This window comes from Macrotis lagotis, chromosome 2 (assembly GCF_037893015.1).
Source record: "Macrotis lagotis isolate mMagLag1 chromosome 2, bilby.v1.9.chrom.fasta, whole genome shotgun sequence".
NCBI classification, from domain to species: Eukaryota; Metazoa; Chordata; class Mammalia; order Peramelemorphia; family Peramelidae; genus Macrotis; species Macrotis lagotis.
In genome coordinates, this window is record NC_133659.1 from 342,334,401 (window position 1) to 342,353,622 (window position 19,222).

Sequence of the window (19,222 nt, forward strand, 5' to 3'; positions counted from 1 at the left end):
CCCCCACGCGCGGTGTCGGGAATCGAGGCAGAACCCGGAGTTTCGCACTTTTATTCCGTCCCCGTCGGACTTTGGGGACAAACTTGATAAAAGCAGACGTAGCCCCCATGGGGCCTGGGCAGCCTCAGCGCGGCCCGGGCCGGGGGCCCCGGGGTCAGGGTCAGGGTCAGGCCCCTACAACTTGAGGAGCGGCGAGGGCAGGTTTTCCTTGTCCTCCGGGGGGCTCAGGCTGATGAGGGGGGAGCTCAGGTCGATGAGCTGAAGGAGAAGGAGACCCGCTGGCACCGCCGCCCGGACTGGCACCGCCACCGGCCGGCCCACCCACCCGTCCGGGACCCGGGGCCCGAGGGGCAGCGCCCACCCCCAGGCCCCCCAGGCCCCCCGCGCTCCTCACCTGCCCCGTGGCTGGCAGAGGCTTGGCCGGGGCCCTCTGCCATCCTTCCGGAGAGTCGAACAGGTCGATGAGCAGCCGGCCTTCAGGGGCCGGGGCCGGGGCCGGGGCCAGAGCCGGGGCCAGAGCCGGGGCCGGGCCCCGCCAGTCCACTTCTGAGCGGTTGGTGAAGTCCACGAGTGGCTGGCTGCGGGGAGGCGGTGTTGCCGTGGCCGGGGCGGTGGTCTTGGGTCCCAGGTGGACAAGCACGGCCTAGGAGAGGAGGCAGCGGTCACTTTGGCTCCCACGTGCCCTGCGTCCATGGAGGTCATCCACTCCATAGTCTCTGGCGGCGGAGAGAAGGCGGGGAGGGGGCCTCCACATGCCACCCAGCACCTTCCTCGGGAGGTGGGGCAGGGACCGCTGGCAGCGCCCACCCACCATGACAACTGGTACCTCGGCAGGGGCCGGCCTGGCCGCCGGCGGCTCCTTGGCTTCCTCCCCGGGGGTCCCGGGGGCCGGCTGCTGGGGAGAGGCAAAGTCGAGGGCCAAGGGCGCCACTGAAGGGGAGTCGGATGGCTGAGAAGACCCAGGCCTGCGGAGGGAAAGAGCAGCGTGGGGTTCCCGTCCCTGAGCAAGATGGGAGCCTGGGGAGGGAGGGGGCTGCCTGGTGCCAGGCAACAGGGACTGTCGGGGGCCAGGGCCTCTCCAACTCTCCTCCAGACCAGGGCAATGAGGGCAGCTTGGCCAGATGGGGGGTGGGTGCTGGTCTGGGGAGCAGCAGAGGTCCCCAAAGGGGAGAGATCCTGGGAATGGGCGACATGGCGGGGGTCAGGGAAGAGCAGCTGAGGGTATCAGGAGAGGCCCCAGGGAGGGGTCCTGGATGGTAGGCAGACCCCCAAGTTCCAGGCCCCTATCTCACCTGCCCGTGGTCTTCTTGGGGGGCACCTGTGCAGGGTGCCGGGCAGCCACTGGCAGCAGCGGGGTGGTGGCTCTCGGTCCAGTTCTGGGTGTTGGCCACAATGGAAGTGCTGACATTCGGCGTCCGGATGGCGTGGGCAGAGCGGACAGGCGCCGGACATTCAGGGGGGTCCGTGTGGTGCTGCCGGGGGGCTGCAGAGCTCCTCCCGAGGAGTACCTGGCAGGGGTGCCCCGCGGGGCAGCAGTGCTGGAATCAACAAAAGGCCCTTGTTAGGTCAGCACTGGCCAGCAAGGGTCCACTATGGGGAAGTGCAGCAAAAGTCACCCTGGAGGGTCTTGGAGCCACCCCCAGATTGGCAAGCTCCGGGCAGCAGCCCCCTTAGATGGGTTTTCTAGGGACTCCTAGGGTCCCCTCAGACCAGATCCTTAAAGGCAGAGAAACGGAGACCTCCTAGCTCAAACAGAGAGGGGAGGGGAGGGCAGGCCAGAGCCCCCAGGGCCTCCTCTAATCAGGCAAACACTTATAGAGCCCCGACTGCTTGCACGAGGAAGGTGAGGAAGACGAGGGAGAAATGGAACCAAACCAAAAGCAAAGGGCTATCCACAGGGCCCCGGGGGCCAAGCCCCATCTCAGACCCATCCCTTGGGCACCACTTGGGGGTGAAAAGCTGACCCAGGGTCCCCAGGACTCTCTGCCCCCCCAACCCGGATCAGGGGAGGACCTAGAGAAGGGAAGGCCAGGGACCTCCAGCAATGCCCTTTACCTTCCAAGAGAGGGGCCCAATGGCAGCTGGCTCCGGCCCTGGACTCGAGGAGTCACACTGTCTGGTGAGATGCCTAGGACACAAGCAGGCCTGAGGTGTGTGGTGCAGATGAGCCCCCTCCCACCATCACACCTAGCCCCTCTCCAGTTGGGGGGCACTGCCACTGATGACCCAGGAGCTGCCCCTTCTCTTCCCTTCCCCAAGGCCCCCAGTCCCCCAACAGTGCTGAGATGGGCCGAGGCAGGAGCCCGAGGGTTCTAATGGCTGCGTCCTCGGAGCCGGCCAGGCTGGATGCTGCTCTCTCACCTGCAGAGTAAGCAGGATCTTTAAGTGGATGGGGGGGTGGTGGCCCCACTTTGGAGCTGGAGCTGGGACATGCCGGCCCCCTGGGCTTGGGTGGCTGAGAGGCCCGGGCCAGGCTGAGGTTGGAGTTGGGCCTCTGGAGTCCGGGCCTGGGAGTCAGTGGTTGTCTCGGGGGAGCCGAGGTGGGCTCCTCTGCTCGGCTGCCAATGGACGCGGCCAGGGTCGCTCTGGTTTGCTTTGGGCACGAGAGGGTCTGGCGGCCTGGCTGGCCACTTGACGTGGGTCGTGGAGTGTCAGCCAGACGTTTGGAAGGGTCGCTCGGTGGAGCTGAAAGCGGAAGGGCCAGGGTAGTGGGTGAGGAGGTCTCTGGCTGCATTTGGGCCCAGCCCTGGGGCCCCGGTGGGTGGCATCTCCTGGGGAAGGGACCCCGAGAAGGCACTGGAGGCAGGTGCTCAGACATGTAACGCCCCCAGCAAACGCAGCATCTGGGGGAGAGCGGTGCATCACTAGATGGAGAAGTCCGGCCTTGGGGGCCGGGGAGAACCCTGTGGCCTCACAAGGGCCCCCCCTGCCCTGCTGGCTACAGAGGGGCTTGGGACAGTGAAGGGGAAGGCCCCTGGGCCTCAGTTCCTGACTTGGGCCACTAGATGGAGCCCGCGGGCCACTGAGCAGGCAAGAGAAGGCGGGAGGAGGCTGGCCAAGCCGGGCCATATCCCGGGCCAGGGACTGGGACGGGCTGAGTTTTCAGTGCAAGGTGGGGCCTGCTGACGGCTGACCCTGCCCTTCGGGGAGCCGCCTAACTCACCCAGGGCACCCCCAGCCTCTCCTATCCTTGCCTCTGCAGCCTGGCTCCAGGGGCTCCAGCTTCTGCCTGGGCCAGGCCACCCTCGGCTCCCAAGCCCTCTGGGACTCCCCACTGCCCTAAAGCCCCGGACCCTCCCCCTGCTACCTTTGCCACTTGCTGGGGTCCCCAGGGAGCTTGATTTTGAGGTCAAGTTCATGGTACAAACAGGGCCTGAGGAAGAGGCATTTCTTCCCTCGAGGCGGGTCCTGGTGGGGCCAGGGGGCTTCAGCAGGGTTCTCCTTGCCCCAAACTGAAACAAGGAGCCGAGTTTAGAACAGAGACCACCCAGAACCCCCCTCCCCAAGATCTGCTTCTCCCAGGGGTCCCTGTGGTAACGCCCCTCGGGCAGGCCCCATTTTCCCTTTGGGGGAGATGAGCCCCCTGAAGGCGCCACCCCTCCCCCCCGGGGCTCAGGCACCTTGCCGGGGGCAGGGAGGCCGCTGCTGGAGGCTGTGCTGGCCTCTGAAGCCACGCTGGATGGGCCTGAGGGCACTGCCCCCAAGGACAGGCCGGAGCTCCCTGTGGGGAGCCTTGTAGGATGGGGTTGTTTCCCTGGTTGAGGCTGAAAAAGCAGAGTGGAACACATGAGGACCATTCCCCTTCTATGGACTCGTCTGCCCCATCCCAAGGGTCTGGGCAGCTTGCACCATCCCAGATGCCAAGGGGAAGGGTCTACCCTTGGGAGGGAAGCCAGGCAGGGGTCGGACCCCAGGGAACCTCCTTCCCCAAAGGGGTTGCAGCGGAGGGTCTGGAGGTAGACTACTACCTTGGTGGGAGCCCCTTTTCCAGGCCTGGCCGAGGACTTGTGGGGCTGCAGTTGGCTCGTGGCTCTCCTTTCAACTACTGCTTGGCTCTTAAGACAGGTATCCGATGTGGGCTCTTGGGAGAGCCGCTCTGGAGGCAGCACACAGTAGGTCTCCCTTTTGAGAGCAGGCGAGCTGGTCTGCACCTGCAGGCCTCGCTCAAAGATGTCCAGCTTCAGCCTGGCCTCCTGCACAAAGTCCTCCCCCGGCCCTGGCCCCGGCTCCTGCGTCGGCTTCTTGCCGCTGCTCTGTATCTGCAGCGCCAGCAAACGAGCCTCCTTGAAAATCTCCACAAACTTCTCCCCGGTCAGGGGGCTCCACGTGAGCGGCTGCTCGGCCTCCTTGGGGACCAGGCCCTGCAGCTCCAGGCCGGCGGCCACACAGCGCTCCCGGTGCCCGACTGGCCCAAAGAAGACTTCGTCATCCTCATTGGCACTGGAGGAAAGGAGGAGGGCACTGCCGACTGCTCCCCAGAGCACCCCTGGCTGGGGAGTGGGGAGCAGGGATGGGGGCAGGGAAGAGGAAGTGGATGCACAACAACCTACCTGGATGAAGACAGTGAGAGGTCAAAGTCAAATTTCTCATCAATTAAAAGAGGAACATCTGGAAAAGAGAAGTCAGGTGGCCTGGGAGGAGGAAGGGGGGAGGAATGTGCCCTTCCCTTTGCTGCCCCATGAACCAACCAATAAGCATTTGGGAGGTGCCTCCTGGGCGTGCCTGGCCCTCTGCACCAACCTCCATTTAGGGGTGGAACTGAAGGGGGGGTTCAAGCCTGGCAACCTCCAGATCCAGTGCAGAGGTGGGAGGAGCATCCAGTGAAGGGAAGAGAGGGTGGCCTAGAGGGGTCTGGAGAGCTGCTGGGAGCTCACTAAGAGCCACTGAAGGTGACTAAGGTGAGGAGGGGGTTGTGCTCAGGCCAGGGCTCTAGGCTCCAGGAGTGAGGGTACAGTGATGGACACGTAATAGGTAGGAACTGAATGGATGTAGGCATGGTGGGGGCAACCTCAAGGTGAACCCAGGTGAGGGATGAGGAGGCCGTCGGAGGTGATGTGAGACTGGAATAGAGGGTTGAGTGTGGTCACCTCATGTTGTACTCTCTGAAAGTTCTTGACCCCTCTATCTGTGGCTGCCTCCCAGCCCTAGACCCCCAAGTGGAGGTGTGACTACTAGAAGGGTCAATAGGGATGATATGCCCACTGTGGGTAGCCGTTGGGGTCAGCCGCCCGCTCCCTTAGCATCACACCCAGGGAGTTCCTTTGGTGGGCCGGTCGTCCCTGCCTCAGTGGGTTCCGGTAGCTCGGCCAGGGCAAGTCTAAGCCGACGGCCCCTTCCTCCCGGGCCTGGGATCCGGCTCTGTCCCTTGCCCCCACATGGGACAGCTTGGTTCTGGCCAACCGGTGGAGGGATGTGCCCTTACCAATCTGTGTGTTGACATCAGCTTTTTCCTCCGCAGCAATACCGACAGAGCCTTCCTCTTCTCTCTCCATGGTAAATTAAATGACAACGGAAAAGCACCTGAAGGCGAACCCAACAGGAGTCAAGAACGCGACTGGGGCGACTCGAAGGGGCCGACGCCACCCACTGTCCACGTCGGTGCCCAGGTCTTCCGTCCCGGTGCTCCTCGGGTCACCTCTGGGAGGTGGGCGAGAGGGGCAGGCCGCCCAGCGGTCCCCGGAACGGCTGCCGGAGGGCCACGAGGGCAGGATCCCCCGGCCCTCTCTGGCCCGAAGCTCCACAGGAAGTGCCTGGGTGCCAGAGGGCCCTGCCCCTGCCCCTGCCCCGACCTTGGCTGCAGGCCCTGGACTGCGGGGGGATCCTGGCCCAAATGCCCTCACCTCACTGAGCCGCACTCCCATCAAATGGGCTTTCTGCTTTACAGGAATGAGCCCCCATTGGGCAGCACGGTGTGCGGGTGGGGGGCTTGGTCCGACGGGCAAGGTTTGGGGCCCATGCGGGGCACCCACGGGGCAACTGAGAGGCGGTGTGTGTGCGTGTGTGTGTATGAGTGCAGGTGTCTATGTGCTGTGTGCGCGCACATGTGTGAGTGGGTATGTGCGTGTCTGTGTGTGCATGCGTGTAAGAGTATGTCTCTGTGTGTCTCTGTGCATGCAAGAGTGTGTACGTGTGTCTACATGTGCAAGAGTGTGTCTATGTGCATGTGTGTAAGAATGCATGTGTCTATGTGCTGTGTGCCTGTCTGCGTGCACGGTATGTGTGTCCGTGTGTGTCCATGTGTGTGTGTCTGTGTGCACGGTGTGTGTCCGTGTCCGTGTGTGTCCGTGTCCGTGTGTGTGTGTGTGCACGGTGTGTGTGTGTATGTGTGTGTGTGCACGGTGTGTGTCCGTGTCCGTGTCCGCGCGCTCCACATGGGCGGGGCGGGGGAGCGCAGCCCGGCCTCGGCCCCGGACCCCCCCCCCCCCGGGGCTCCCCCTCCCGGCGCCCCCCGCGGCCGCCGCACGGGGGGCGGGCGGGACGTTCCACGGCCCCACGAGCCCCCCGCCCCCTCCCCCACTCACCGGAGTCCCCGCGGCCGCGCCCCCCGCCGCCGCCGGCGCCGCCAACCGATTTAAACCGGAGCCCCGCTTCCTCTCCCCGGCCCGCCCCCGGGGCCCACGTGGCCGAGAGCCTCGCCGCCGATTGGTCCGTTTGAATCCCAGCGGGCCGGCCCCTTCCGTCCCCTCAGACCCCTGGGCCTTCTGGGGGTTGGAGTCCGGCCCGGCGCGCCTGCGCACTGGCCGCTAGGCGGCCCTCCTGCCTGGCCCCGCCGCCCCCGAGCCCCCCCCCCCCCCCCGCACAGCCCCCCCCCGGAGTCGGGCCCCGCCTCGGGGCGCGCGCGGCCTTGGGGAGCGCCGGGGGGACCCGGCCCCCCCCCGGGGTGCCTTCTGCTGGTCCGGGCCCAGGGGCCGCGGGGGCTCCCTGACAGGTGTGGCTGAGGGACCCCGGGCCCGCCTCCGCCCAGCCGAACACACGGGCACACAGAGACACAGCACACACGTGCGCACACAGACACTGCACACACGTGCACACACAGACACAGCACACACCTGTGCGCACAGACACTGCACACACGTGCGCACACAGACACAGCACACACATGTGCACACACAGCACGCACGTGCGCACACAGACACAGCACACACACATGTGCGCACACAGACACAGCACACACGTGCACACACAGACACAGCACACGTGTGCACACACAGACACAGCACACACCTGTGCACACACAGACACAGCACACACCTGTGCACACACACAGCACACACGTGCGCACACAGACACAGCACACACCTGTGCACACACACAGCACACACGTGCACACACAGACACTGCACACACGTGCACACACAGACACAGCACACACGTGTGCACACAGAGACACAGCACACACGTGTGCACACAGAGACACAGTACACACCTGTGCACACACAGACACAGCACACACCTGTGCACACACAGACACAGCACACACCTGTGCACACACAGCACACACGTGCGCACACAGACACACCACACGCGTGCACACACAGACACAGCACACACGTGCACACACAGTACACACGTGCGCACACAGACACAGCACACACACATGTGCACACACAGACAGCCCGGGAGGCCGCCCCGGCCCCGCCCCGGCCCCGCCCGGGCTCTGTGGGCGCCTCTGCAGCTCCGGGGCAGCGGCATGAACGTCTCCAGAAGGTAAGAGCCCCGGGGCTCCCATGCTGGCTCCGTGTGCCCTGCTCCCGGCCCGTCTCATGCCCGGGGCTCTGCCCTGCTGGCACCGTGTGCCCTGCTCCCGGCCCGTCTCATGTCCGGGGCTCTGCCCTGCTGGCACTGTGTGCCCTGCTCCCGGCCCGTCTCATGCCCGGGGCTCCCATGCTGGCTCCGTGTGCCCTGCTCCCGGCCCATCTCATGCCCGGGGCTTCCATGCTGGCTCCGTGTGCCCTGCTCCCGGCCCATCTCATGCCCGGGGCTCCCCGGCCCAGGGGGTTCCGAGCACAGGCTGCTCGGCCGTTTCTCCAGTGGCTGTGGTGGACTCTCCAAACCCCTTCTGGAACGTTCTTGGGATTTCTGCAATTCCAGGAGCAAGGTCCCAGGAGTTGGGCGGCTTGGGTACAGAATGGCTAGCTATGCCAAGGGCCCGAGTCTGAAGGACTGTTGCCAGGAGAGAACAGGAGAAGCAGCTGTGGTGCAGGGGCGGGAGGACGGGCACGGAGCTCAGCGAACCCCAGGGTCAGCCCCCCCTGCAATGGTGAGAATTCTGGGGTCCCGGAGCGGCTAGAGATCTGCAGCAGGGAGTGGCTTCCCTCACTGGAAGTTCCCTAAACCCTTGACAAACATCAAAACCCAAGGGCCTGTTTCTCTGAAGCAGCCAGTTAACACCGTATAACTGGTCAGCATGATGACACCATCTAGTCCTACGGCACCAGCTGGGGGGAGAGTTGAATAGCCTCAAAGCCCTTTTCATAGGCAAGAAGCCCGAGGCTTGGACAGGTGGGAGATCATGCCCAGGCACTCGTTCCCTTGGTGGGCATCCTGGGCCTCTCTGTGGCAGTCCTCTCCTCACAATCACCAGGGTGGATGCAGAAAATGAAATGCAGTGAGCTAAGGGAACCCACTATTCTGACACCCTGTAAAAAACAAGGCTACAGAGCCCAGCTAAGAAGCTCTGATGAAAGCCAGTCATCTCATCTGAGCTCAGGCCAGGGACCCCTTTAAGAGAGGCTCCCAGGGCTGGGCATGATCAGGGCATAGGTGGGGAGATTCTCAAGGTGGCACCACAAAACATCCAAGCCAGGAGGGATCCTTGGGCCATGGTGAGTGGTCTTTGATGAGCTAGCATCCTGCCGCTCAGTCTGCCTGGGGTCCTCTCAGGACGGGAAGCTCGCCTCCTACCCCTAGACAGGCCCACCCTGCATCATGTGGCTATTTTCCAGTGACCTGCCCTAGACCACCCAAGGATCGAGCAGCCAGAAGAACCCAGGCTCCTCGCCAGGCCACTTCCTTCCTCGTCATCCTGTTGCTGACCTTTCCTTCATGAAGAACATCAGATCTCATGTCCCTTCTTCCCCGTGAGGGCCCGAGCACCCACTTCCCTTGTTGGTCTCATAGGATAGACTTCTCCTGGGCTGGCCACCTGGGTCTGAGGTTCTGGGGTCCTTTATCCCTGCCATCCTGGGCTTCTCTGGGCCCCCCCATCTAAAAACTGACCTGTTTTTGTTTTTTTTTCTCCCAGGATCCATTCTCTCCGGGCACACCGACAAAAAGCCTCCTCCATGGCGGGCCCCAGCTGGCCAAGTTCCTCCGGGACCAGACACGGGTGGGACCTGGAAGAACAGCTGTCTATGATCCACACTATCTACACCGTGTTTATCCTGGCCCTTCTCGTGGTCATCCTGGGGGCCTGGGCTCGGAAAGACACATGAGGATCTTCATCTTTTACACATGGCTACCTGGAACCATGGGAAGGTCTCCAGCAGGCCTTGAGTTCGGCAGGGCCCAGGCTCAGGCTGTCACCTTCACCATCCCTTCCTCCCTGGACTCCCCTTCCTTCCCACTCTTTGCCTGAGGGGAGTCAGCTCTCTCTGAGAGACCACCCTAGGGTCACCTCCAGCACAGAAAGCTTTCTGCCTCCAGACTAGCCAAGAGCCCTTTGCTGGCTCCTTCTCTGACTCCCATACATTCTACAGAGAAGAGTCCAGAGGGAACAGTCCCAGGACTGGACCTCAGGAAGGAAGGGGAGGCCAACTCTGCCCTTCTAGCCCCACCTGACCCAACCACTAGTCCAGGGGAGCTAAACAAATGAATGTCCTTCTTAACACCAGGGAAAGAACCTCAGAGGTCTATACCTCCTCTCCCCACCCCTGGCTCAGCCCCAAGGCCCTCCAACCAAAAAACAACTTATTGAAGATATCACTCACAGTGAGTGGGGGCAGGTGGGATTGGAACCCTGGGTCTCTTGACTCCCAAGAGAGCTCATTGATATGGTGGCAGAGTCCTCTTTGGAACAAAGACCTCTCTTTGTTCCAAAATTCTGGTGATTCCACATGGTGCTGGTCACCTGAATTCAAGGGGAGGGCACTCCAAAGAGAAGTACTGAGATGTCAGGAAGCCCCAACTGTCCCAGAGAAGTAACATCCCGTGGAGAGAACTGGAAGCTCCACCAGTCTCCCTACTGACTCCAACACCTCCATGGGGGTGATGAGAGGACATTGGCTAGTGTTTGACACGGAGGAGTCACGATCTGTACCATGGAAGGGAGACCATCATTATCATGAATTCAGTAAGGGTCTACTTACTGGTGGCAGAAGGTGAGGATGTTTCCAGCATGGCTGTCTTGGGAGAAGAACCAGCAAGATTATGACTCAGGGCTCCAAGTTGGACCTGTTTTGATCTACCTCTCCAGGCTCTGGGGGGGACCTCCAGGTCTGGTGGGAGGGAGAGCAGTAAATGAATAGGTGTAGCCCAGTGGGCACCCTTGCCTTCAGTGGTCTCCAAAGGCCACCTAATTAAAGGGGCAGCCCCAAGGCTGCCTGGATGTCCTGGACCAGGAGGGTCTGGGCTACTGGAGCTCTGAGTCTTCCCTTCACTCTGTAAATTTAGCTCAAAGAAATCTTGATAGCAAATCCTTTTGGGGTGGCAAAGAACTGGGAATTGAAAGGATGTCCGTCAACTGGGGAATGGCTGAACACGTTGTGGCATGTGATTGTGATGGAATTACTATTGAGCTATAAGCAATGACAAGCAGAAAAACCCAGAAAGACTTACACGAACTGATGCAAAGTGAAATACAAAGAACCAGGGGCAGCTAGGTGGTGCAGTGGATAGAGCACTGGCCCTGGAGTCAGGAGGACCTGAGTTCAAATCTGACCTCAGACAATAATTACCTAGCTGTGTGGCCTTGGGCAAGCCTAACCTATTGCCTTAAATAAAAATAAAATTAAAAACAAAGAACCATAATGTTGGACACAATAATAGCAACCTTGTATGATGATCAACTATGATTTACTTAGCAATACAAAGACCCAAGACAATCCCAAAGGACCTGCAGACTGAAATGTGTTTTGCAGGATTGCAAATGTTGTAATCAGTGTCATATTGTTTGCTGGGAAGAGGGGGAGAAAGAAAAGAGTTGGCAACTTTAACAAAATGTTTAAATGTTTTACATTTTAAGATTTCTTTAAATTTAGACTTAAAAAAGTGAATGTTGAATTTTATTTTAAAATGAAGGTGGGAAATAGTTAACAAAATAAATAAAAACATATTTTTATAAAGTAATGTAAGATCGGCTCCGCCCTGGCTCACAGCCACTTGTGTTCCTCCTCTTCCCTCTTCCAGTGGGAGTGCAGGGGAGGGGCCCGTGTAATTAAGGTACAAATTGCTGACAATTTTCTGCCTTGTTTCTGTGTATTTTCTCAATCTTCAGATACCAGCAGTAAAGGAGGGACTTCCTCTGACTTGGAAAGGCTTGGGGTGAGTATTCAGCTGTGGAGGGGGCAGGTGCCCTTGATTCTGTGACTCCTCTGTGGTGCCATAGGGGTTGGTTAACTCCCATTCATACTATTCTTACCTTAGGTCCTCCCAGCACTTCTACAAGCAAAGAGTCATTAGGCAACCAGCATTCATTCATTCATTCATTCATTCATTTAACTTAAATATATTATTTATTTTGAGTTTAACAATTTTCCCCCTAATCTTACTTCCCTCCCCCACCCCCCACAGAAGGCAATTTGCCAGTCTACATTGATTCCATGCTATACATTGATCCAAATTGAATGTGATGAGAAATCATATCCTTAAGGAAGAGACATAAAGTATAAGAGATAGCAAGATCAGACAATAAGATAGCAGGTTTTTTTCCTAAATTGAAGGTAATAGTCCTTGGTCTTTTTTCAAACTCCACGGTTCTTTCTCTGGATACAGATGGTATTCTCCATTGCAGACAGACCCCAAATTGTCCCTGGTTGTTACACTGATGGAATGAACAAGTCCATCAAGGTTGATCATCGCCTGCATATTGCTGTTAGGGTATACAGTGTTTTTCTGGTTCTGCTCATTGGCATCAGTTCATGCAAATCCTTCCAGACTTCCCTGAATTCCCAAACCTCCTGACAACCAGCATTTATTAAATACCTACTGTGTACCAGGCAGGGGCTGGGCATTCAAACCACCCCTGGTCATTGGGTGTTGCCATTCTCCTGGGGAGGGGCCATGAGGACTTAGGGACAATGCCTGATCCCACATGGTAGAGTGGAAACTGGAGCCAGGACCTCAAACTCCTGGACACAAAGAACCTTATCTCCCTGAATCCCTCTGGACTGGGCTCAGGGACAAGCCCCATATTTCCATCCCAGCAGAATTAAATTGATAGTGATGAAATCTCTCCGAGGGGTCAAAGCCTGTGCTTGCTGCTAGGAGGGAGTGTAAAGAGTAAAGGAGAAGAGTGGCCTTCCCTGGTAGGCCTTAGAGTCTAGCACAGAGAACAGCAGTCAGAGGATCTGAAAGAATGACCCCTTCACTAGAGATATCAGGGAGTCCCAGGGAGAAGAGATTTGCCCAAGTTCCCCTAGCTAGCAAGGGGGCCAATGTAGGATTTGAACCTCAGACTCCAAATCTGGTGTTCCTTTCACTGTCTGGTCCTACCCTTCACCCTTCCTTTACAACTGGAGCCTTGGAGCCCAATTCCATTCAACTGACCTTGTACAAAGCAGGAGTGAAGTGGTTTGGCCAAGAGAAGGGGTCATACCTCTCCAGAGGCAGTGCCTCCTGGGTGGAGAGCCTGGACCACAAACATCTCTGTGGGTCCATCCATGACTCAGTTTAGACCCTCCAGGACAGGGTCTGCTCTCAGGCTCATTTAGACTGCTTCCACAATCTTGTAAACTTTAGAGCTCCCTAGAAATATGGGTTCTTAAGTTTTTATTAGCAAGTGTTTATCCCCTTTCCCAGCTGAGAACATTCAGTGGGGGGGGGGTGTTGGGGGGGTGCTTTCCTCTTAACTGGGAAATCCAAAGGGCCAGTTGTGTTTGACCTTGGAAATGGAACCAAATGCCCGGGTTCTTCAAGGCTGGTGGGAGAGGCAGTCATAGTAGCATAGTAGCATTCATAAAACACTTTCTAACAATCCTCTGGGAGGTTGGGTTTGTTATGATACAGAAAAGAAAACTGAGACAATTACAAGTGAAATGACCTGCCCAGGGTCAGCAGACAAGGAAACTTTGAGGCAGGATTTGCACTCTGGTCTTCCTGGCTCTACCTCTCCTAGTCTCTCTTTTTAAAAAAAATTATATATATTATTTTCATCCATATGCACATGGATATTTTTAAGTTACAAAATTTCCTTCCTTTCTCCCTTCCCACCCTCTCCCCTCAGTGGCAAACAGTCAGATTAGCATTGTACATACATAGTTTTGATAAACATGTTTGGAGGAATTAGGATTAAGGGATAAGATATATAAGAGATCATTTTTATAAAGTGTTCATCAGATTCGGAAGGGTTTTGTTGTAGTTTTTCTTCTTCCTCTGGATGGGGATAGCATTGCCCATAATAAGTCTCCCAGGGTTGTCCCAGCTCTAGGAACTGCTGAGAACAGTTGCATCCTTCAAGGGTGATCAACTCACAATGTTGTTGATGTGGATGTCGTTGTCTTGGTTCTGCTCCCTTTGCTCAGTATCAGATCTGTAACTCACTCCATGCTTCTCTAGAGTCCGATCATTTGTGGTTTCTTCTAGAACAATAGTTCTCCATAGTATCCTTGTTCCCCAATGAATGGGCCCACCTTTCCTATTCCCATTCCACACTTCATTTCTTCCAAGCTGAGTAGACACAGAACTCTCAGACATAAGGCTGACCTACTGGGCAAGACGAGGCTGGAACATTCCTGGAGTCCTGAGGGCCCTGCCCTGATGGCCGTGTGGACTTACTCTTGGACTCCCAGCTCCAGGCCCAGGGAAAGTTGGCGGCAATGTTTTGCACAGGAGAAATGACCCAAAGAGCTGGGGTACCAAGAGCAGACAGAGAGTGCTGATGCCTCAGATTGGGCTGAGAGATGGAGGGGCCTCCCCCCAACCTGGATGTGCAGCCAGTGACCAAATATAGGCAAAGAGAATGAGCAGCACCCCAACCAGCCCAGGCCGTGCCAGCCCCATTGGCCGGCCAGCGCCTCAGTCTCCAGGCCTTAGAAGAAGCCAGTGGATCTGCTGCAGATAAATATTTGTACCAAAGGATAACAGAGTCCAGAGAGGTGATGAAGTCATGCTTGGCTCCTGGAGGACTCAGCTGTAACAAACAACTTCAGACTTCATCCCCCAAGTCTGGCCAACTGGATGGGGCGGCATCCCCTTCCCTCGGATCACACTGTGGCCACCTTCTCCTTCCTTCATGGAATCTGAATTGGGCTACAGGCTCCCCTAGATCACACTTTCACCCTCCTCCCAGCTGCCAATGAGGGATCGATTCCAAGAGTCCAGGCTTTCCCAAGTCCCTCCTCTTCTGCTTTGGTCAATGTTGACCTCCAAGGTTTCTGGCACCAGCCTCCCACCTACCTTTTTTCTACTGAACTCTTGAGTCCAACCATCGCCTTCCTACATCTGATGGCCAAACCCCTCCTGGCCTTGCAGGCCTGACTCAGGGTTGCCTTCTCCCTAGGAGTTCTCTGGAGACTTCGGCTGGACCCCGCTTTCGTCCCTGTCCCCACAGCACCCTTTGGTGCACCTGTCGGACCTCCCAGTAAAGCCTGGCAGGGATCCTCGAGGGCAGGGATTGGGAGCAGAGTATTCTCTGAACTGGAGGCTGCTTCCCCATCCAAGCTGCCTCTGGACAATTGACCCTGGGCCAATCATTTGGCAAGAAGGCGTCCATCTTGATTGGCAAGGGAGCTAGCTTCTCCATGTGGTAGTCTGTTTAACAAAAATCCCAGGGTCAGACTGTCCTGTCTTCCATATCCAGCTCATAGTTGCTGCTTAAGGAATATCAACAGGAAATGACTTGAAGTAGGCCTTCTGGTCAGGGGCTTTCCCCAAGTGAGTCCCTCTGCCCATCATCCCAGGCCTGAGCACCAGCCCCTGGCAGAGCTGGCAAGCTGGGGAACCAGAGGATGGCACACTGCGGCTTTCCCTAAACCCCTAAATCTGCCATGCCAGACTGGAGGGCAGAGCTGTTAGCTCCCAGACCTCTGAAGAAGGTAAAGCTTGGGCCAGCCAGCACTTAGGCCCACCATGTGGACCTCCTCCAGACCTCTCTGACCTCTCCCCGGGGTCCTGTGTGAGCACCTCCCTCTCCCCTCCTCTCCTACCAGATGGTCACCTCCATGAAGGTATCTGCATCCCCAAGCACTTACCCAGACTGCCAGCTCTCCCTGTCTGTCCCCACTGCCCTCCTTTCCCTGGGGCAGAACCTGGAGCAGTTTCTTCTTTATTATCCAGGTGATTGGCTGAGCTTTAGAGGGATCAGTCAGAGCCTGGCTTGGAAGCTGAATGGAGGATGGATTTGGGGGTGCGGGGAGAGCAGAGACTGCTGACAGGGAAGCCAAGAAGGAGGCGGGAGGGGTGAGGGCCTAGTCTTGGTGGGAGCCAGAACATGAATAGGGAGAAGGGGATACCTGAGATGGGAGAACATGGGGGGTTGAAGAGAATTCTGGGAGACTGGAAGGAGACTGGTTCCCTCCTCAGAAATTAGGGCATTAGGAAAATGGGTACAGCCTGAGATGATGGAGTCTGGTTTGGAGGGGGGACTTTGGGGGGCTTCTGTAGGGAGGGGAGGAAGTAGAAGTATCACATGGACATGGTTTGACCTAGGAGTTGAGCTGAGAAAAGGAGGAGAGATGGGGTGGGGGGTGGGAACTTGGAGGAGGGCTCCTGCAGGGACAACCCAGCTACCTCTGGGTCCATCACGCCACCCATCTGCAAGGCCATCTGAAGCAGAGGTTTGGAGGAATGTTCTCTGCAGGCTGGGCAATGGTCCTTCTGGGTCCCTTGGAGGCCCCTAAAGGGATGCTCAGACCTCTCACTGCTGAGGTCCAGTGGGCTTCACACCTTGCAGAAGGCACACTGGAGGAGCCTCTCCCAGGGGGGCCTGGGGCAGGCTGTCCTCTCCTCAGACTTTAGGCAGGGTCCACACCTCTCTTTGGTCAGCCGTTGGGGCCCTGCCTGAAGGTCCCCGGCCAGAGTGTTTACATCAGAGGTTCTGCTCAATGTGGAATCTGTCAGCCTCAGAGACTCCTTTCAGGAAAGCAGATGGGAAGGCAATGCTTGGCTCTCCCAAAGTCCATCCTTTTGTCCAGGCAGCACCCACAGGCCCCAGGGATCCGCAGGGACCTTGTCTCTGCACCTCATGGGCCCTCCAGGGAATGGAAGCTTCTTTGTGAGAGCTGGGCTGGTCCTGGCATCCCCTCCCTGAGATGGCTGAGATGCCACACCGGCATGAGGAGTGAGAATGGTGCCCAAGGAGGCTGGAATGAAGGAGTATGGCTGCTTTGGACTCTTTCCTGAGAATGGAGCATCTGAGAGGATCTGACCAATCAGAGGAAGGGGTTCCAAGGGTGAGGTGGAGAAAAGTCTGAGGTCAGGTGTGTGGACTCTGTAAAGGGGTGAATGGGGCAAAGTTAGAGCTGGGAGGGTCCTAGAACAGGGGAGGTCAGAGCTGGGGGTGTCAAAGCTGGGAGGACTTTCCAGTGCCACCTAACCCAACTCACAGTTAATACGTAAGGTGGGAGGGGAGGGTCTGACTGACCCTTGCTGACTCTCTGACAACATTCCAATCTCCTGGGTCATTTCAGGTCCCATGTCTGGAGGTCTGGGCTCTGTTTAGGGTTGGACCCCAGCCCGCAGTGGGGGTTGGTCCCAATGATCTCCTTTGAACTAGGAAGGTCACCTTGGGACAGGGTCACAGCAGGGGCCCCATCCCAACCAGCAGGGGCCCTGGTCACAGCCCTAGGTGGGGGTTGGGAGGGTGATGTAGATGAGGCTGCTGTGGTTCCTGGAAATAACTCTGAAGACTGAAGTGATTCCAAGGTCCTGTTCAGAAGTCATCTGGTCCAACCTCATGTGCCCCCATTGTGCAGATCAGGAAAACTGAGGCTCCAGAGAGGAGCAGTGACTTGAACTCGACCTTGGTCCTGAGTGTTCCCCCTTCCACAGAGGCCTGGCCTTTAATCTCAAGGTCAGAAGGAAATAGGGGGAGACTGAGCCTCGTCATTGGTCTAGTGCCCTTCTCATCTATTCTAGGTGGTTCTGCCCTGGCAGTCCGATTACCCTTCCCCAAGTATCTCACGCTAGGCTCATTGCTGCCCTCCAGTGGTCATTGGATTTTTAAAAAGGAATTATTTTCAATGAACAAAAATCTATTTCCTCTCTTTCCCAACTCTTCCCACCTCTGAAAATAAGGAAAGCAAAACCCTTATGACAAACATCCATGGTCAAACAAAATTAATTTCCACACTGACCATCACCAGATACATCTCCTTCTGCCTCCTGGGGCTGCCATCTCTCTATCCTGATGCATCTCTGACCTGGAATGGAGGCTGTTGGTCATCATGTTAAGGAGAAGTCTTCTGTCTTTCCAAGCTAGAGTTGTTCTAGTCAACACCATTCTCCTGGTCCAGTGACAGTCTGTACAAGCCTCCCCAGAATTCTCTGAAACTTCCCCCTTCCTCATTTCTTACAGGACAATAGTCTTCCTTCCTTCCATCCCAGTGGTCATTTGAAACACCAGCCCCTGTTCACCCCATCCCACCCATCATCAAGATCCATCATAGGTGACCCTCTCTGCTCAGGGAAGTGGCTGCCCAGGGAGAAGTCATGCCCTCTTGCATTTGGAGTCATCGCGGAGACTTTCCCATCTTAAACTTCCAAAGCTCTTCATGTGACTGGGTTTTCTGCCCACACATCTGTCCCTGAACACCCTCCTTCAGAGACCCCCCTCCCCTTCTGTGGTTTCTAAGCCTCCTTCCAGGTTTTATTTCCTAAGGTATCTTAGCCTTGACATTCTCAATCCATCCTAATGCTTTGGAAAATATACTTTTACCAAAATAAATATTTAAAAAATAAATTTTCTCCTTTGGTACTCTATAAGTGAAAGTTTAAGAGAAAAAAAAGCAATTCATTCTTGCCCCCCCCCCCCCATTATTAAATTGTGAGTATTTCTATAGATTGCTCCAGTGTACTGGCTAATATTTTTTTGAACCTTTTCACATCAGAATTCCTTAGTAGGATTGATCTCTACAATTCTCTTCTTATCTTCTCTATCCTTCCAGGTATGAGTATCAGGACCAAATTGTCTCGAAAATGGAGTTCAATGTCATTCTCTCTTTTTTGATAATGTTTTATATTAGTATAGAGGCGCACTGACTTTCCAGTGTTTGCAGAAACTCATTTGGGATCCATCTGGTTTTGGAGGTGAGTTTCTTCTTTCCTTTCTTGTCACTCAGTCGTTTCAGTTGTGCCCATCTCTTCACAACCCCATTAGGGATTTTCTTGGCAAAGACAATGGAGCAATTGGCCATTTTCTTCTCTGGTCCATTTTACAAATGAGGAAACTGAGGCAAACAGGGTGAAATGACCCATCCAGGGTCATGCAGCTAGAATGTGTTGGGACCTGATTTGACCTCATGAAGACTCATCTTGATTCCAGGCTCAGCACTCTGTACATTATGGTGCCCCTTTGGGGAGTTTATTTGCAACTTGCTCAATTTTTCTTTATGAAATTTGATTCTTTGGGATCTCAGTTCCAAATTTACTCATTTGAATTTTCCTCTAAGTCTTCTTTTATATGGTACAACATTGTTACTAGGTTTTCCTTGTTTCCTTTCCACTTATGAATTCATCATTTTCATTTTTTATTTGGGTTATTTGATTTTCCTCTTTTAAAACAAAATAAACGAATGGTTTGCAAGTTTTCTTAGTCTCTTGAAAACATCTCTTTATTTCATCAATCCAAAAGCCTTGTTTTCAATATTATTTATTTCTATTTTGATGTTCAAAATTTCTCTTGAAAATTTCTTTTGGGATTACTTGGAAGTTTTAAACACATTCCTAATTTTTGGGTTTTCTCTTTTGTAAATAGTTGTTTTCAGAGAGAGAACTTTTCTTCCAAGGAAAAATCTAGGGCAGCTAGGTGGTGCAGTGGATAGAGCACCAGCCATGGAGTCAGGAGGACCTGAGTTCAAATCCAGCCTGACACTTAATAAATGACCTAGCTGTGTGGCCTTGGGCAAGC

The 19,222-nt window shown here is 56.1% G+C and overlaps 2 protein-coding genes across 5 annotated transcripts; one reads left to right on the forward strand and one right to left on the reverse strand.

Annotated features, from left to right (window-relative positions):
- Window positions 1–22: 22 nt before the first annotated feature.
- Window positions 23–6,587, reverse strand: GTSE1 (G2 and S-phase expressed 1). 4 transcript variants are annotated; one of them, XM_074227277.1, is made up of 11 exons: window positions 6,522–6,587; window positions 5,423–5,520; window positions 4,551–4,608; window positions 3,969–4,440; window positions 3,308–3,764; window positions 2,362–2,685; window positions 2,056–2,128; window positions 1,293–1,538; window positions 827–965; window positions 395–643; window positions 23–258 (listed from the first exon to the last, which is right to left on the reverse strand). In XM_074227277.1, the coding sequence occupies exons 2-11, from the start codon at window positions 5,490–5,492 to the stop codon at window positions 175–177; spliced, it is 2,172 nt and encodes a 723-aa protein (XP_074083378.1). In that variant the 5' UTR covers window positions 5,493–5,520; window positions 6,522–6,587; the 3' UTR covers window positions 23–174. The 4 variants fall into 4 exon arrangements, with proteins under 4 accessions (XP_074083378.1, XP_074083377.1, XP_074083375.1 ...); XM_074227276.1 differs by having other exon boundaries at window positions 3,308–3,452; window positions 3,621–4,440; XM_074227274.1 differs by having other exon boundaries at window positions 3,308–4,440.
- Window positions 6,588–7,713: 1,126 nt separating this feature from the next.
- Window positions 7,714–11,367, forward strand: LOC141515569 (uncharacterized). The gene is made up of 2 exons (XM_074227278.1): window positions 7,714–8,260; window positions 9,245–11,367. The coding sequence occupies exons 1-2, from the start codon at window positions 7,817–7,819 to the stop codon at window positions 9,575–9,577; spliced, it is 777 nt and encodes a 258-aa protein (XP_074083379.1). The 5' UTR covers window positions 7,714–7,816; the 3' UTR covers window positions 9,578–11,367.
- Window positions 11,368–19,222: the final 7,855 nt, after the last annotated feature.

Excerpts from the sequence above, each read along its gene's own strand:
- LOC141515569 (XM_074227278.1), top strand. The coding sequence starts at position 7,817 with ATGTCCGGGGCTCTGCCCTGCTGGCACTGTGTGCCCTGCTCCCGGCCC. Across the intron at positions 8,261-9,244 it reads GGTCAGCCCCCCCTGCAATG|GATCCATTCTCTCCGGGCAC; the intron begins GTGAGAATTCTG and ends TTTTTCTCCCAG.
- GTSE1 (XM_074227274.1), bottom strand. The coding sequence starts at position 5,492 with ATGGAGAGAGAAGAGGAAGGCTCTGTCGGTATTGCTGCGGAGGAAAAA. Across the intron at positions 4,609-5,422 it reads TGATGTCAACACACAGATTG|ATGTTCCTCTTTTAATTGAT; the intron begins GTAAGGGCACAT and ends TCTCTTTTCCAG. Across the intron at positions 966-1,292 it reads CCCAAGAAGACCACGGGCAG|GCCTGGGTCTTCTCAGCCAT; the intron begins GTGAGATAGGGG and ends TTCCCTCCGCAG.